The 17,676-nt window shown below is 35.8% G+C and overlaps 1 protein-coding gene across 1 annotated transcript; it reads left to right on the top strand.

Annotated features, from left to right (window-relative positions):
• Nucleotides 1-425: 425 nt before the first annotated feature.
• LOC131603881 (probable ADP-ribosylation factor GTPase-activating protein AGD14) lies at nucleotides 426-7,922 on the top strand. The gene is made up of 15 exons (XM_058876327.1): nucleotides 426-722; nucleotides 1,133-1,239; nucleotides 2,042-2,103; nucleotides 2,490-2,577; nucleotides 2,676-2,737; nucleotides 2,848-2,941; nucleotides 3,851-4,288; nucleotides 4,567-4,882; nucleotides 4,961-5,190; nucleotides 5,312-5,431; nucleotides 5,530-5,634; nucleotides 5,746-5,835; nucleotides 6,283-6,454; nucleotides 6,542-6,587; nucleotides 7,299-7,922. Exons 2-15 carry the CDS (start codon nucleotides 1,141-1,143, stop codon nucleotides 7,435-7,437), a joined length of 2,061 nt encoding a protein of 686 aa, XP_058732310.1. The 5' UTR covers nucleotides 426-722; nucleotides 1,133-1,140; the 3' UTR covers nucleotides 7,438-7,922.
• Nucleotides 7,923-17,676: the final 9,754 nt, after the last annotated feature.

Here is a 17,676-nt window from a genome sequence, read left to right as displayed (position 1 = left end):
TATTAAATTACTTATTAACCTTTGCTTGATAAAAAATTACTAATAAACCGTCTTTACATCATATTTAAAATTAAATTTAAAGAAATTAATAGAAAAAATACAAGATGCATGAAAAGTGTAAAATAATTTAAGACTGTCAATTAATAAATATCAAATATTCTACCATCATTTTTATATTTTAAAATTATTTAAATAATATGACGTTAAGTTAAATTAGTGTAAAATTATTTTACTGTAGTCTATTAAGCTAATTATTAAACTCATTAAGTTCAATATCATTATCGGAACTTAAATCTTAAGAGATTATGTTTATGAATTTTTAATAATTATTACTATTTTGTCTGTGTTAAAAAAATTACTACTAATTAATTGTGAAAACAATTTTTATTATTCAAATAAAAATCTTCCTTTTCCTTTTCTTGCTGTTTCTTCCCATTTCTTTCGGTGGTGTTTGGCTCAAAACCTCATTCTTAGCTGTACAAAGCCGTAATTCACCAATTCAGAAAAATCTCTTTCTCTCTCTGCTTCTTACACTGCTAGATCTTTCTCTTTGACCGTCATCGTCAGCTTAAAAAAAAAAGCTGCACAACTGTTTCTTCATCTCCTGCAAAAGCACTTCTCATTTCACTTTTATTCACTCTGTCTTCAACTTTTAGGGTTTTATTTCAATTTCGAGTTTCAGACTGTTACTTCTACACATTCATCATCTTCAAAGTTCTCAGGCAAGTCTTCGATTCTCAGATCTGGTGAATTTGCATTCGATTTGCGTGCTGTTTGTTGCTGCGAAAATTTGTTTTCAAAATTGAATGTTCCTGATTATTTTGTGTGGAAAATTTTAGTATCTATGTGCATTGCGTGGATGCTCGTGTTTTAGGATGTAAGCATGAGTAGTTTTACCTAGTGTTTGGTTTGAAGTAGCCATAATTAGTTTTGAAATAGGCAAAATCAATTCTATAAAATGAATTCATTCAGAATCAATTCTAGTCACCACAAAACCAAAGACACACTAATTGCAACAGTTCATTTCTCTGTGACTTTTGGAGTGGTTTGATAGAAGTTTTGATAATCTTTTGTGAGTTGCTTGATTCGATTGTTTTTTAAATATATTTATGTGTTGTGATGTGTTTAACAGAAGCGGAGATGACAAGTCGATTCAAGGAAGATGAGAAAAACGAAAAAATTATTCGAGGTCTCCTCAAACTTACACCGAATCGAAGATGCATTAATTGCAACAGCTTGGTAGGATCTTTTTTCTGTTTTTCAAGCAAATAAATTTTCTTATTCTGTAGTTTATGCCATTGAACATACTTTAGGACTCGTCAATAAAAATGCAGTTAAAGTGCGAAACATTATAATCACATGCTGAAGTCGTGTCTTTCAATGATAATGATTTATCTCACTCTGGGATGATAAGTTAAAGTAACTTTAAATGGATTGCTACTTACTAGAAACTAATTGGCCAGATAGAAGGGATTTCTTGCAGCGCCGAGTCATTGAATTCTTTGTCGTGCAATTTGTTTCCTTTATGTTTGAATATACTATAGTGGATGGTATCATGGCACAAATCATATGACTTCACCTATGTATAACTTGTGTCAACCAACACTGAATCTTTTATTAGAGCAGAGTTAGATATTGCAATAAGTTCAAGCGAGACTTCGCTCTGTTGGTAGTGTTTTTAATTTTGGATTTTTTACTATTAGGCAGGAAAGAAATATTCTCAGAGTTTTATTTATGTCATGATTGTATACTATTAAAATCACAAGGATGCTAGTAGTTCCCTGCCCTAGTTAATTAGTCTCCTCAGATTCCATGCTAAAACAGAAACCTTGAATGAAGCGATGAATCTGAATATGATAAAATGCTTATGATGTGCATATTTATACTCATGTTTTAGACTTTGATTTAAGTGTTGGTAATCTTTATTCTTTACCTGCTTTTTAGAGTGCTGTTCTAATTGAGTTCTCTGAACATTGCTAGGAAATGTTAGAATTTGATACTGAGATAAGTCTTACAATAATTTTTTTTACTCTCTTGTTAGGGACCTCAATATGTATGCACAAATTTCTGGACGTTTGTTTGCACAAGCTGTAGTGGAATACAGTAAGTACATACAATCTTTTTACTTACGAACTGAACTGTTGTGAAAATGTAAAGGTTGATGATTGTTGAATAGATATTTTTTAAGGTGCTTAGAAAAATACTGTATTGACTAGTACTACTCATTGTGATGTACTCCGGTTTTGGCATTTGCCTTTCATTTACAGGAATTACATATATTTTTCACTTGAACTGCTACTTCACTAACAATGAAGCTTGAAATATCTGTATACTTATTGTATTTTCTTGTACTATGAGTATTGCTTTTGATGGATAGGTGTTCATAATTTGTATGATAAATGTGTTTTTTCTTTGCCAATGTATCCTGTTGTACTGGAGAAGACAATAAAGTTTCCCGTTTCTAAACTGATATTTAAGCTATTCTCCAGCCGTGAATTTACTCATAGAGTAAAATCAGTTTCCATGGCTAAATTTACTGCACAAGAAGTTAGTGCACTTCAAGAAGGAGGAAATCAGGTACCAATTCTTATCTGTGCTAAAATTTGTGCTTGATTTCTTCCGTTTCATTATTTTTACATATTTAAATTGATTTTCATTCCATCTAATACTTTCAGCATGCAAAAGAAATATTTTTTAAAGAATGGGATCCACAAACTCATTCTTTACCAGATAGCAAGTAAGTATTTGCTTGTAAGTTTTGGTTTTTGTTATTTTTTTATAATTCTAGGGTACATCTATAATTTTTTTTTTAGGGTGTATTACTCTGATTGTCATGTTTGCTGCCAGTAATGTTGACAGGCTTCGGAATTTTATCAAGCATGTTTATGTAGATAAAAGATTCACTGGCGAGAGGTCCTATGACAAACCTCCAAGATCACAGGTTGTAAAGTGTCTACTGTCTCCTGTAATAGAATGTACTCTATTTTTAGCAAATACTATGTACTCTCACATGTTCAATTTTTATCTAGGAGCTATGAAACACAAAATGTTTACACACTAAATTTTAGAAATTGTAGGACTCAATGTGTGTGTAATGTGTATGTTGCAAGTTTAAGAAAAAAAGATTCATAATATAATTTGTATTGTATATGCTTCAAGCTTTACAATATCTAGACATGTTTAAAAAAAATTGGGAAACGGTGAAAATCTAGATATATGTCATATGCTGAGGGAAGTGAAAAAGTTGGGGGAAATAAATCTGATAATGGACAAAAAAACACCTATCTTGTTGTCTGTTATTACTACAATCTACTTAAAAGTTTTAAACAGGCTATAAAGTTGTTTCTGAAAAAAGAAAAGTAGTCCTGCCCCGCTGTGTTGTGGTTGCCATGTTGGAGTAAGAAATAATATTTTTTGCATTTGACATATAGGGATTCATGCCAATGTGTTGTGCAAGATGTGCTAATGCTTTTTAGATTTAGGGTGTGTATGAACAAGTGGCTTGATTAAGTGTTTATTGAATAAGCACTTATCAAACAAGGTTTTATCATTTAAGTAATTGTGTATAAGCTATTTCTGTAATCAAAGAGAAAATATGGTTAAATTGTTTTTATATATATAAGGGTATAAGCTATCCTTGAGAGCGTATCTAAATAAGCCAAAAGTAGCTTGCTGACTATATAAGCTATCCCAAAAATTCATACAAGTGACTATTCTTGGTGATAAGCTCAATAAGTTGTTCATAAGTCAATCCAAACATGCCCCTAGATTAGTACACACATGGCTTTTGCTTTAGGTTTGCTTAAATGTATTAAATAAATCTTATTTTCTTATGCTGAATCTCATACAGGGCGACAAAGATGATTCCTATGAAAACAGGAGAATGGAGACATATCAGGGAGGACATAAAAGTCCTCCTTACGAGGACACATATGAACGTCGTTACAGTGACAGGTCTAGTCCGGGTGGAAGAAGTCCTGGCTATGATCAAGAAAGGCATTATGCCAATGATAAAAGAAGTCCTGGTCGCCCTCCAATAGTCAACGACTGGCGCCGTGAAGATAGATTTGGAGATGGAAGGAAATTTGAAGATAGTAGAATATCCGATGGAGGTAATAAGATTGAAAGCCAATCTCCTGAGCGAGCCAAAGACCTGGGTTCTTCAAGCCCACTACCTGTTGTCCGACCTGTTAGAGAAATTTTGGGAGAAAATGTAGTACCTCTGCGAATTAGTGAACCTCCCAAAGCAAACAGTGGACAGGCTGCTAATGGCTCAGGACTCACACAGGTGAGATTATATCAGTGATGTTCTTAATAATGTGGCTCAGTATTTACTTGGCAGTTTCTATAATTTTTCTCTGTTTACTTTCTGTACTATGAAGTTTTTCAAGGGCTTACCTTTTGTTTCCGTTATTAAACATGATTTATGTAGAATCATTTGTGTCCCACCGACCAAGTGGGAAGAAGTTTTTTTTATTTTATTTTATGTTGCAGTTCTTTCCAAGATTCCCAAAATTGATTTTCTATTCAAAATTATTTTACCATACTTTACTTCTATAATTGCAGAGAACGGCGTCTTCCAGTAGCTTGGCATCCAGTAATGGAACCCAAACAGAGGTTAAGCTTGAGACTATCAGGAGCCTTATTGATTTTGATGATATTCCTGAACCACCTATTGCTCCAGCAATTCCTCAAGCCACACCAACTACCGTTGCTCAACTTGCGAATCCAACAGATTCTGGTGATAGCAATTGGGCCTCCTTTGATGTTGCACCTGTGGTAAAATCATCTCAGGGTCTTTCAAATGTAAATCCGCTTGAATCTATGCTGTCCCAGTTGTCTGTTCCATCATCCTTACCTGCTCACGTTTCCGGAGCCCAAGGTGGTCAATGTCTTGCAGTAGCTATTCCTTTGAGCATTGGCATTACAATGGTTGACTCTTTATCTGTTTCACCTGCAGGGCCTTTGGCAGGATCAGCTCCAGCTGCGAGCAGCTTCACAACCTTCCCAGCCAATGTTGCTTCATTAACATCTTCTGGATTGACAACGGCATCACCTTTCAATAATGCAGGCCCGTGGCATAGTTTGCAGTATCAGCAACCGCAACCGCAACCGCTGTTCACATCTGCTGTTGGTCAGCCTACTATTCAACAATCTACCCCACCAATTAATGGAGCTTTGAATTATCAGGTTTGTCTTATTAAGTCGGTGTATCAAATGTTCTATCAATTAATTCAGATGTGATGTTCATTTACCCTTTCATAGAAATATCACTCAGCCCTGGAATACATCTTCTGTACTCATGATACAGGGGCATCCAAGCACCCTAGTGCCACATGTGTCAAAGGTTGTCAATGAGGGAAACTATAGTGTTGCTTCACAACCTTCTATTGTAGACCAAAAACCAAGTGGAAGAAATGAACTTCCTGAGGTATTATGGACTCCTTATTTAACTTCATAAAACATCTATATTGTGTGCTTGCTTGTAGATGTCTAGTATTTATCTTAGTATTTAGTTGACTTTTGCAGGATCTATTCACTGTAAAATATTCCCCCTTCCCTGCTCCAGTCCCAGGCTGGCAAATGGGTGCACCACCTGGCATGGGTGTCCCAGTTCAATATAATAATGTGATGGTAATGTTAAATTCCAAATCGTTAACCTACAACTTTAGAAATTAAATCCGTGGCTAGAGGCTAGTACCATAGTATGATGCATTTTCTCATAAATTTCTTCCACTGTTACAGTCCATACCGAGTTTCCCACAACCATCAAAATCTACAAATCCATTTGATGTGATCAATCAACCAACTCCCGTTCCGGTTGAAGCCCCAACTGTAAGTAACTTTAATTGATGTACGTGCTAGTATTCTTGGTGAAAGTTTATGCACATTTCCTCTTTTATTTAGGTTGTGTGCATCTTCATTTAATCATTAATAAATAATATTGATTGGTGATTTGGTTCTTCCTAAGTGAAATGTATATTAATATCTGAAGTTTGCATTTTTCATAGAGGAGCCTCATCTTATTAATAATAAGAATGATGGGTAACTGGTATATATTTATTTGGTTTCTTTATCATCTGGCATTGAAAAAGCTAGAGTGTTGAAATATGGCATGCTGACTTTCTATTATGTAAATGCCAATTCACCAATTAGTTCATACTTATTATTGCCTGTCAATTTTTGTTAGGAAAATATACAATTGCATAATCTTCCTCCATTATTCCATCACTTTATGCACATTTTGGTTTATGCTTTATGATTGATGTTCCTTGAGTGCAGTTTCCTTCTATGTCATCTTTGCAAGGTGCTCTGCCTAGTGTAACACCTTCAGCTACAGTGCACCCTTCAAACATGGTTAATCAATCTCTTGCCTGGAATCCTCCATCCTCACTATCATATGCACCAATGCCGCCTCCACAAGCACATACTTTTGCCTCGGCAATGAGACCGAGTATACCTTCTCTCATTTCCTCAATCAATTATTTTCTTGCCTTGCTATTTTCTCTTCATGTGAATCATTAACCATGTAAAATTTCAGGGGCATACACGGAACAACAAATGGCCCCTAACTTGACAATGCCAAGGTAACTATTTCTCAGTCCTAATAATATTTACTTCCTCCGTCCCCCAAATTATAAGATATTTTGGCCATTTCACGGGAATTAAGAAATACAATTATTACTTAATGGAAAAGTGAAAAGAAGTATGACTTTACAAAAATGTCCTTCAATAATTACATTGGAAAGAGAAATTAAAAGAATTGAAAGAAGAAAGAGAAATAAATAAGAGAGGGTATATTCGGCAAAAAGTCTTCAATGATGTATTAGGATTGTAAAGTGACTTATAATTTGGGACAAATATTTTTGGCAAAGTGACTTATAATTTGGGACAGAGGTAGTACTATTTATGTTGAAAAGTCCCACATTGAAAAAGACAAGGATATGGTCTCAATAAATGTTTACAAGTGAAAGGGAATCCCCACCTTACAAGCCGGTTTTGTAAGGTTGGGTGGAAATAATTGAATGATTTTGGTGGGAGGGTTTTAGAGGGTTTGCGTTTATTCATAACACCAAAAACTCCCTAATTTGGGGAAACTCACAAATTTAGTAACAAGATAACCCATACAAATTCGAGCACCTTAATTTCTTAGATTCAGTGTTGTTCCTTGAGTGGGTAAGTTGTGATTACAGAGAGCTGATAATTATTGGTTGTGGTTCTCATCACCTTATGCATAGAGTTGATAATTATTGGTTATAGCTCACATTATCTTACCTTGACAATTACTGATTGTGTAGCCATCAAGGAATTGGGACTTTTGGTACTGAGGGAGCTGCTTTTGGATTCTCTAATATAGATCAGCAGCTGAATGGTAGGTTGCCAGCCTCTGCTACATTAAATCCCTTCCCTGCAGGAGGGGGTAATCCTTTTGGATGAGCTTAAGTTTTTCGGCTCTGATTCACTTTTCAAGCCAAGCGTCAATTTGTTGCACCCTCCACAAATATAGTTGATGTTGCTTGTACATAAGCAAAACACTCAAGCATAGAGAGATTTATAGTCCGTCGTCTGCGTTTCAAATTCAAATATTTGTACCTGGCTTGTAAATTATTTGTTGCTCTAGGAAAGATAAAGGTAAAATATGTTCCTGCCAAAGGAAGAGGGTCGTACAGGACTGAGACGATGAACTGATGAATTCAAGAAATGATGAACTGATGAATTCAAGAAAGGAACGTAGAGACCCCTTTTGCAGTTATTTTAGGTGCAGCCTTGTGTTGTAGATTCGGCTGCTTAATGGTGTGTTATTTGGTGATCCTGGTAACTGGTTGTATTACTTTTCAGATTTCCTGGTTGTATTATTACTTTTTGATTTTGCTCTGTTTGTATTATCATTATCATGTAATAAATCTTGTGATTTCGGTAAAGGTCTTTTCTATTTGTTCTTCGTGTAGAAGCACGTTAAATTAACTCTGGTAGTCAAGTAGTGGTAGATTTTTCCCGTTTACAACCCCCTGGTATGGTGACTTGGTATTTTTTTTTATAACGGTTCTTTGTAAATTTAACAAGAGGATCATTGGTATTTTAAGTTATATATCACTTAAAAATATCTTGACAAACGATTATATGATGAGATATTGGATAACTAAGTTTGCTCCCTCTATTTTTACCTATATGTAATCTTGGTCTCTTTAAAATCTGCGATTTTAGTCTTTCTTGTAAATTTTACGTATCAACTGATGTGAATAGCGAGGCTACAAATAAATCATAGTAGATTGTTTGTAAATAGAAAATTTCGATGAAATAAAATGGAAGTGGAATGTAGACTACATATTGTACATTAAACTAAAGAATTTTATTAGGCGTCTTGGATATACTGATGTTAGTTGCTTATGGTACAAGTTGCTTATGGTACAAAAGCTCAAAGTTTTCTCTTAGTGGTGGGTTGTGTTGTGGCCACTTAATTATGATGCTGATGTTATACAATTTTCTGGTGATGTTAAAGGGCTTGGAACTATAAAAATTTATGTAGGGCATCTAATTGATTCTTCAATTGTGGTTGAAGTGAAAGTTGAAATTTATGTTAGTAATGAGTATAGTGGTGAATTTATGTTAGTAATGAGTATAGTGGTGAAGGTGATTCAAATGATAGTGAATTCAAAGGGTGTGTTTGTTTCAAGTTATGAAATAATATTCTTAGAGTTCTCATTCTTATTTCTAGGAATAATATTCCTATTTATGTGTTTGGGTAAAAATAATATTTCTTTGGGAATGTTTACATATTTTATTTAATTTTAAAATTATAAAAAATTAAATAAATATTAATGTGAATACTAGTGGGAAGTTGTAGTTAGTTAACTTTATTTCCATGAGAATGTTGGATTCCCACCCTTTATACATGAGAATAAATATAAGAAAAGTCATGTAAAATAATTCCTGTAAATAAAAAGTACCTGGAAACAATTTTAAAAAACTTGAAACAAACCTGAGATTTTTGTATTTTCCATGTCATATTTTCGGGAATATATTGTTAGAACAAGATTTGTTCTGATCAATATTCTTAGTTTTGATGATAACAAGGATATGAATTTTGTGTGAGATAATGTGGTACTCTAATACATTGCAATTTCTCTTTCAGGAAATATATAAAGAGTATGCACAAATCAGCGCTCAGAAGCTTTGTCTCAGAAGGTTCAGCATGCAACATCAGAACATGGTCTGGCAAGACATCATAAGATGGTCAAGGCAGAATCAGAACATGGGTCTATGGAAGCATCAGAAGAACTTGAGATCAGAAGCAGAAGCACTGAAGTTCTCATGGTATCACGCTCAGAAGCACTTCAAGGTCAGAAGACAAGAAGATGCTATGCACCAAGCTGTTTGACTCTGATGATATTCAAACATTGTATACACAAACATCAGATCAGAAGAAAGTACAGGTGGCAGGCTACGCTGACTGACAAAAGGAACGTTGGAAGCTATTAAAGGCAACGTCAGTAGACACAGCGTGAACAAGGCTCGAGGTAGTTGACAAAAGCGTGAAACATTAAATGCAATGCTGTACGGAATACGCAAAGCATTAAATGCTCCCAACGGTCATCTTCTCAAAGTGCCTATAAATATGAAGTTCTGATGAGAAGCAAGGTTAACCAATTCTGAAAGAACTTACTCTGAAAAACTTGCTGAAACGCTGTTCAACTCAAAGCTCAGAAACTTCATCTTCATCAAAGCTCACTACATTGCTGTTGTAATATATTAGTGAGATTAAGCTTAAACGTTAAGAGAAATATCACTGTTGTGATTATAGCTTTTCAGAAGCATTTGTAATACTCTTAGAATTGATTACATTAATTTGTAAGTAACTAGAGTGATCAAGTGTTGATCATGATACTCTAGGAAGTCTTAGCTTGTGTCTAAGCAGTTGTAATTAGAGTGATCACGTGGTGGTCAGGATACTCTAACAAAGTCTTAGCTTGTGCCTAAGCATTTGTTCCTAGAGTGATCAGGTTGTGATCAGGATACTCTAGAAGACTTAGTCGTGGGCTAAGTGGAAAACCATTGTAATCTGTTGCGATTAGTGGATTAAATCCTCAGGTGAGGTAAATCACTCCGTGGGGGTGGACTGGAGTAGTTTAGTTAACAACGAACCAGGATAAAAATAACTGTGCAAATTGTTTTTATCGTTCAAGTTTTTAGACTACACTTATTCAAACCCCCCCTTTCTAAGTGTTTTTCTATCCTTCAATTGGTATCAGAGCGCCGGTTCTAAGGTGCAAGCACTTAACCGTGTTTAGAAAAGATTCAGGAAGAGAAAAACGCTTCAGTAAAAGATGGCTGGTGAAATTCCAACAGATCCACCTGCATCTACATCTGGCTCTGCTGAGCAATACAATGGTAACAATGGTTATACTAGACCACCAGTATTTGATGGTGAAAACTTTGAATACTGGAAAGATAAACTGGAAAGTTACTTTCTTGGTCTAGATGGTGAATTATGGGATCTTCTGATGGATGGTTACAAACATCCAGTGAAAGCAAGTGGCGTAAGGCTTACAAGGCAAGAAATGGATGATGATCAAAAGAAGCTTTTCAAGAATCATCATAAATGTAGGACTGTTTTGCTGAATGCTATCTCTCATGCTGAGTATGAGAAGATATCTAACAGGGAAACTGCCCATGATATATATGAGTCATTGAAAATGACCCATGAGGGAAATGCTCAAGTCAAAGAGACTAAAGCTCTTGCTCTAATCCAGAGATATGAAGCCTTCAAGATGGAGGATGATGAAAACATTGAGAAGATGTTCTCAAGATTTCAAACGCTAACTGCTGGATTAAGAGTTCTGGATAAAGGCTACACCAAGGCTGATCATGTAAAGAAGATTATCAGAAGCTTACCCAGAAGATGGGGTCCAATGGTGACTGCATTCAAGATTGCCAAGAATCTGAATGAAGTTTCGTTGGAAGAGCTTATCAGTGCCTTGAGGAGCCATGAAATAGAGCTGGATGCAAACGAGCCTCAGAAGAAAGGTAAGTCTATTGCATTAAAATCTAATGTTAAAAAATGCACTAAAGCTTTTCAGGCTAGAGAAGAAGATCCTGAAGAATCAGAATCTGAAGAAGAAGATGAACTGTCCATGATCTCCAGAAGGGTAAACCAACTCTGGAAGAGCAAGCAAAGGAAGTTCAGAGGCTTCAGAAGTTCAAAGAGATTTGAACGAGGAGAATCTTCTGGTGACAGAAGATCTGACAAGAAGAAGGCTGTCTGCTATGAGTGCAATGAGCCTGGACATTACAAGAACGAGTGTCCAAAACTTCAGAAGGAGAACCCCAAGAAGAAGTTTCATAAGAAGAAAGGTCTTATGGCAACATGGGATGATTCTGAATCAGAATCAGAATCAGACTCTGAAGGAGAGCAAGCCAACTTCGTGCTGATGGCTACAGAAGATGATGGATCAGAATCTACATCAGAATCAGATTCTGAAGAGGTATTTTCTGAACTATCTAGAGAAGAGTTAGTTTCCAGTTTAACAGAACTTCTGGAACTCAAGGCTCATCTTAGTATCAAATACAAAAAGCTGAAAAAGCAGTTTGAATTTGAAACTAAGAGGCTGGAATTGGAAAATTCTGAACTGAAGGAAAAAGTGTTAAATCTATCCAAAGATAGTGGATTTCCTTCTGAAACAGAAAAATCCATTCCTAGCATGAATCATATTCTGAAAGAATATGACTCGAGCTTCAGAAAGTTCTTATCTAGAAGTATTGGCAGAAGTCATCTTGCTTCTATGATATATGGTTATTCTGGAAACAGAAGGTTTGGTTTTGGCTATGAGGGTGATACCTCACATAAATTTGAACCTATTGATGATCTGAAGATCACATACAAGCCATTGTATGATCAGTTCAAATATGGCCATGCACATGATATTAGGCTCACTTCACATGCACAGAGCTTTAACACTGTTCACACCAAGAAGCATGTGACACATCCTAAGAAATATCATGCTGACAAACCTAAAGAATATCATGCTGTTCCTCCTGTTAAATATTATGCTAAACCCAAGTTCAATCAGAACTTGAGGAGAACTAACAAGAAAGGACCCAAGGAATTGTGGGTACCTAAGGAGAAGATAATTTATGTTGCAGATATCCTTGGCGGCAAAGAGGACAAAAAGCAAAATGTCATGGTACCTGGACTCTGGGTGCTCGCGACACATGACGGGAAGAAGGTCTACATTCCAAGACCTGGTGCTTAAACCAGGTGGAGAAGTCAAGTTTGGAGGAGATCACAAGGGCAAAATCATTGACTCTGGAACCATAAGTCTTGGTAACTCTCCTTCCATAACTAATGTACTTCTTGTAGAAGGATTAACGCATAACTTATTGTCCATAAGTCAATTAAGTGACAATGGTTATGATATAATCTTCAATCAAAAGTCTTGCAAGGCTGTAAGTCAGAAGGATGGCTCAATCCTATTTACATGCAAGAGAAAGAACAACATTTATAAGATTGATCTTTCTGATCTTGAGAAGCAGAAGGTGACTTGTCTTATGTCTGTTTCTGAGGAGCAATGGGTCTGGCACAGAAGATTAGGACATGCTAGTTTGAGAAAGATCTCTCAGATTAACAAACTAAATCTGGTCAGAGGACTCCCAAATCTGAAATACAAATCTGATGCTCTTTGTGAAGCTGTAGCGGTAAAAATGTGACTCGACGCGTTTTCGCGCATTCGAAGTACAACAGAGTCGCCACCGAACTTTATTTATTCCGAGAAGGAAAGGGAAAATATCGATAAAACCCACAAAGAGAAAAGAAAAGGATAAGATGGTCGTTCGTAACCAAATTAGGGTTCGGGAGTCGGTTAAGCAAGGGGAAGGTATTAGCACCCCTCACCTCCATCGTACTCGATGGGACCCATTTAGTTAGTTTCGTGTTTGAGTGTTAGTGTAATGTTTGCGTTCTTTAGCTTATTGATCGAGAAAAGATGAAAGAAATGTTTTTCAGGGTTTTTATTATTATGAGGAAAAAAGAAAAGATTTTTCTTATTATGCTCGCCAAGACGTTTGTATCTTGTGCCTACGTATTCCCTAGTGCAATGGGAAAGTCAGAGCAATCGTAGTCCGGGCAAAGAACCACGAAAAGTTTTGTTGGTTGATTTTGGCGAGAGGTACTCAATCGCTTTCAAATGGAAATACTACGCGCACATGGATATGAGATCACTACAAGAATGGATAACTAAATCAAGATAAGACATGATTTTGGCCATCATCGCATTCGAGTGGAAGATATTCGATCTTCACATGTGGAAGTATGTTCGTATTGAAAATTGACTAAGTGTCTCGTTTATGAGAAAGAGTTTTAAAAGCCCTAAGGCAAACAGGTTGAATGAAATTGAGATTGTGTTTTAAGCGGACATTTAGCAAAGGATTGAGCATAGGTGTTCACCTAGCGCGTCTTTACCCAAGGTATTGAACAGGAGCTAGCCCCATTTTCACTTGTTGTCCAAATTAATTAATTTTGGTTCGAAAGATCAGGGTATTCAAGAGGTGTGCACTTCTTGTCACAAGATCTTTCGGTTTGATTAATGTATTTTAAATCAAAAGATCAAGGTATTCAAGAGGTGTTCACCCCTTGTCACAGGATCTTTTGGTTTGATTAAGTGTTTTAGATTCAAAAGATCAAGGTATTCAAGAGGTGTTCACCCCTTGTCACAGGATCTTTTGGTTTGATTAAGTGTTTTAGATTCAAAAGATCAAGGTATTCAAGAGGTGTGCACCCCTTGTCACTCAATCTCTTGGTTTGATTGATGTATTTTGATTCAAAGGATCAAGGTATTCAAGAGGTGTGCACTTCTTGTCACAGGATCACTTTGATTAATTAAAGAGTTTTGGTTCAAGAAAATCAAGGTATTCAAGAGGTGTGCACTTCTTGTCACTTGATCTTTTTGATTTTATTAATGTGTTTTAGTTTCAAAAGATCAGGGTATTCAAGAGGTGTTCACCCCTTGTCACAAGATCTTTCGATTTAATTAAAGAAAGGTTTTAAAAAAAATGTGTTAGTCCAAAAGAATCGAGGTATTCAAGAGGTGTACACCCCTTGTCACACGACTTTTCGGTATGGTTTAAAGAAAGTTATTTTGTAAAGAAGAAACTCGACGTTGGATCGAGAAGTTTATTGTAACAACTTGGCGTTGGACCAAGTTTTATTGATTTTTGGATTGTGATTAATCTAAATATTTATTGGTATTTTAATAATAAAAGAGAAAATTAAAAAATCTAATTAAAACACTTTTTTTTGTATTTTTAACAATAGAAGAGAAATGAAAAGTCTAATTAAAACATATTTTTGTATTTTTTAATAAACCTATTTTAAAAAAAATAAAAAAATAAAAAGAACATAGAAATATACATAACAAAAATATAATTAAATGGGCTAGAAAAAAGAAGTAGCATGGGGGGTGTGAGTAAAAAGCAGTTCGGTTGGGCTTTGATAGCTGAGCCCAAAAATCAATTGACTACAAACATCCAATGAGGGGTGCAGGCGCAGAAGCGGATGTGCTGAATGGAAAATGGATTGGGCCGCTCCAGCTTTGGCCCAAGACAGAATATAATAACATAACAAAAACCCTAGGAGGGACTTCAAGTCCGCCTCCCTCTCTCTTTCTCTCACTCGGCCTCACGATTCTGCACTCTCTCTGTTCATCTATCTCTCTCGCGCTCTCACACGAAAACAACAAAATCCATACACGGCAGAAATCAAAACAATATCATAACAAGTTCCAGATTGAAGAACATAAGAGCATGGTCATGGAATAAACAATCATTATAGCAACATTTAACACACATTGGCAGCAAAATGCAACAAACGGTAGAACGTCTAAATCATCGACTAAATGCAACAAGTATACGGTTACCATCCGGAAGTTACCGGGAGAAGGAATCCACTCAGATTTTGGTTGAATCTCGCGGAGAATTTGTCGAAGCCGTCGGAAAAATGTTAACAAATGTTGCTGCTCTGCGTGAAATCCCTCGAGCAGCGTCAGTGTTACGTTTTGTGATTGGAGTCTAGAGTCGATGTCGCGAAGCTCGATTGCGTTTTGGTTGGGTTGCGCTGTTCGATCTGCTTCTGCTTCGTTGCTTGAAAATCGATGATGCGTTGTTGTGATGTGATGAAGTGATTGTTCGTTGAACGTGACTGAGGTTCTGAAAGTGGATGAAGGTGTAAGGTATGATGTGAGAGTTGAGATTGAATGAATGTTGAGAAGGTGGGTATTGATGTGGTTTTGAGTTGATGGGAGGGATTCACATTGGTTTAAGTATGGTTTTTGGTGAAAGTTCTGGTAATGAAGGTTATAGTGTTGGTAGGTGTTGAAGGTGAGGTAGGCTGCTTCTGTATGAAGGGCAGAGGTTATATGAAAAGGTATTTTTAGGAAGGAGTTTAGGTTGTTGTGGTAGTTTAGCGAGACTGTAGGTTTGAGCTTGCAGAGGCGATGTTAATGGAAGCTAGGAGATCACGGTTTGGTTGGATTGAAGGAATTTTATGCAGAGTTTTTCTGGAGAGTTTTTATGTTAGTTTTCCGGTGGTTCCCCCTTCTATGTTGTTGAATGTCTGTTTATATAGAATAGAAGATTAGGGTTTAGATGAAAATTGGGGGGGAATTTGGTGAGGATTTGAACATTTTTGGTTAACTGATTTTGTTGCTTTTTGTTGCAGGTTAATGTATGGACATTTTGGTGAAAATTTTGGCCTGTTTTGCAATGCTTTTGTGCAGGTTTTGGAGTGTTTGAAGCAGCATAGTGGTAGCAGGACAGAATAAGAAGACAAGCTATTGTGCAGAATTTTTGTTTGTATTGGATTAGGGTAGCAGAGAGATTGCAGTGTGAAGATGTAGTGGGAAATGAAGAGTTATTACTTTTTTGTTTGACTTTTTCATGTAATGGGCTCTAGTAAAAGAGAATAGGCCTAAATTAAAATAATAATAATAAAACAAACTATCTATTTTTTTGTTTCTATATTTTTGGACTAAGAGAAAAAAAGATTAATCTAAATATAATAATCTAAACTACTATAGTAAATATAAAAATAAATAAATGAATAATGTTAATAAAATAAATAAAATTTAAAACTAAAACTTAAAACTAAACCTACATTTTTAAAATAGAATTAAACTAAGAATTAAAACACCTATTTTTGATATCTTTTTAAATTGAAATGATGTGAGACCTAAATCTAAATGAACTTAATGAAAGACTTAAAAAAATGAAAGGATGAATAAAAATCGAGAAATGTACAAGAAATGCGACGATTAAAATGGAATGGGAATGCGGCATGACCAGATGAATAAAATGCGCAGGTCAAAAATTGGGGTGCGACAGATGCCCCTATTTAATTATCTCGAGCCATATAACATGAAAGGCTTCCATCTTCGTGGTATCAATGGCGAAGGGTAATTAAATACAAAAGACCCGAATTTTTGTCCTTATGCAAATGAAATGCAATGCATGGATTTTTTATATATTTGAATGCAATATGATATGAGACAGACGTTGAACTTTGTGGGGGAATCGGGTGCCACAAAAGACCAATCGTTGATGGAGAAACTTGGAAACGAGGGATAAAACTCCGAATAAGAAGATAGTAGGAATGTCTAAGAGTAGCTTTAGACGACGAAAAATCAAATACATTCAAGAGTGGCTTTGAATGAATCTGAAAACAATCCAAACTCTGGGGAAACATCGGAGACATCCGATAGTAGCTGCGGATGGAAGGAAACCAACAAGACTCAACAGTGGCTTTGAATGCAAGAGGAAATCTTCAAACTCAGAGATATAACAGAGGCGTCCAACAGTAGCTTTGAACGAATGGAATCCAAACTCTGAAAAATATCGGGGACAATCCAACAGTAGCTTTGGATAATACGGAAACCAAAGAGATTCAACAGTGGCTTTGAATGCAAAAAGGAAACCTGAACCAGAAAATATATCAGAGTCATCCTGAGGAGCAATAGATGACATGGATACCAATTTTGGAAAATATGAGCGAACATCCAATAGTAGCATTGGATGAGAAAAACAAACTCAAGAATATCCAATAGTGGCTTTGGATGAGAAAAGAATTGTATTTCAGCTCAGAGATGTAAAAGATCATTCAACAGTAGCTTTGAATAACACTTTACTAAGGATTGTGGTATCCAACAGTAGCTTTGGATAAAAGGTGAGAAACATCATGTCCAACAGTAGCTTTAGACAGAGAGAAACAAATACAAATCCAATAGTAGCCTTGGAAGAAGAGGAACAAAAGACATCCAATAGTAGCATTGGACGGGGAGAAACAAGAAGACATCCAATAGTAGCATTGGAAGAAAAGAGACAAATACAAATCCAACAGTAGCTTTGGATGAAGAGACAAACATTGTTTTGGTAGATGCCAAGTAAGTTGGGCTTTGATAACCAGATAAAGTGTTGATAACAATGTGGCATTGAAAGAATGCAGATGAGTATGCATTTTGTTTCGATGCATGATATTGAATTTTTCTATGCATGAGATGTGAATGATTAATGTGATGTAATTTGATTATGATAAATGAAGTAGACTTTTTTTTTTTGAGGGAGGATTGGAACTCTGATTCCTCAACACGAGAACTTTGCCAACATGGTTTTGCCACGCCGATGATCCTTTTA

The sequence above is a fragment of the Vicia villosa genome, linkage group LG5, assembly GCF_029867415.1.
Source record: "Vicia villosa cultivar HV-30 ecotype Madison, WI linkage group LG5, Vvil1.0, whole genome shotgun sequence".
NCBI classification, from domain to species: domain Eukaryota; kingdom Viridiplantae; phylum Streptophyta; class Magnoliopsida; order Fabales; family Fabaceae; genus Vicia; species Vicia villosa.
Note: the sequence above shows the minus strand (reverse complement) of the source record. Positions and strands in the feature narration are given on the sequence as shown.

Bases quoted from the DNA above. Each gene is read 5' to 3' on its own strand.
- LOC131603881 (XM_058876327.1), top strand. From the start codon at position 1,141: ATGACAAGTCGATTCAAGGAAGATGAGAAAAACGAAAAAATTATTCGA. The intron at 4,883-4,960 runs GTGGTCAATGTC...TTTCACCTGCAG, and splicing joins TCACGTTTCCGGAGCCCAAG to GGCCTTTGGCAGGATCAGCT. The intron at 5,836-6,282 runs GTAAGTAACTTT...CCTTGAGTGCAG, and splicing joins TTCCGGTTGAAGCCCCAACT to TTTCCTTCTATGTCATCTTT.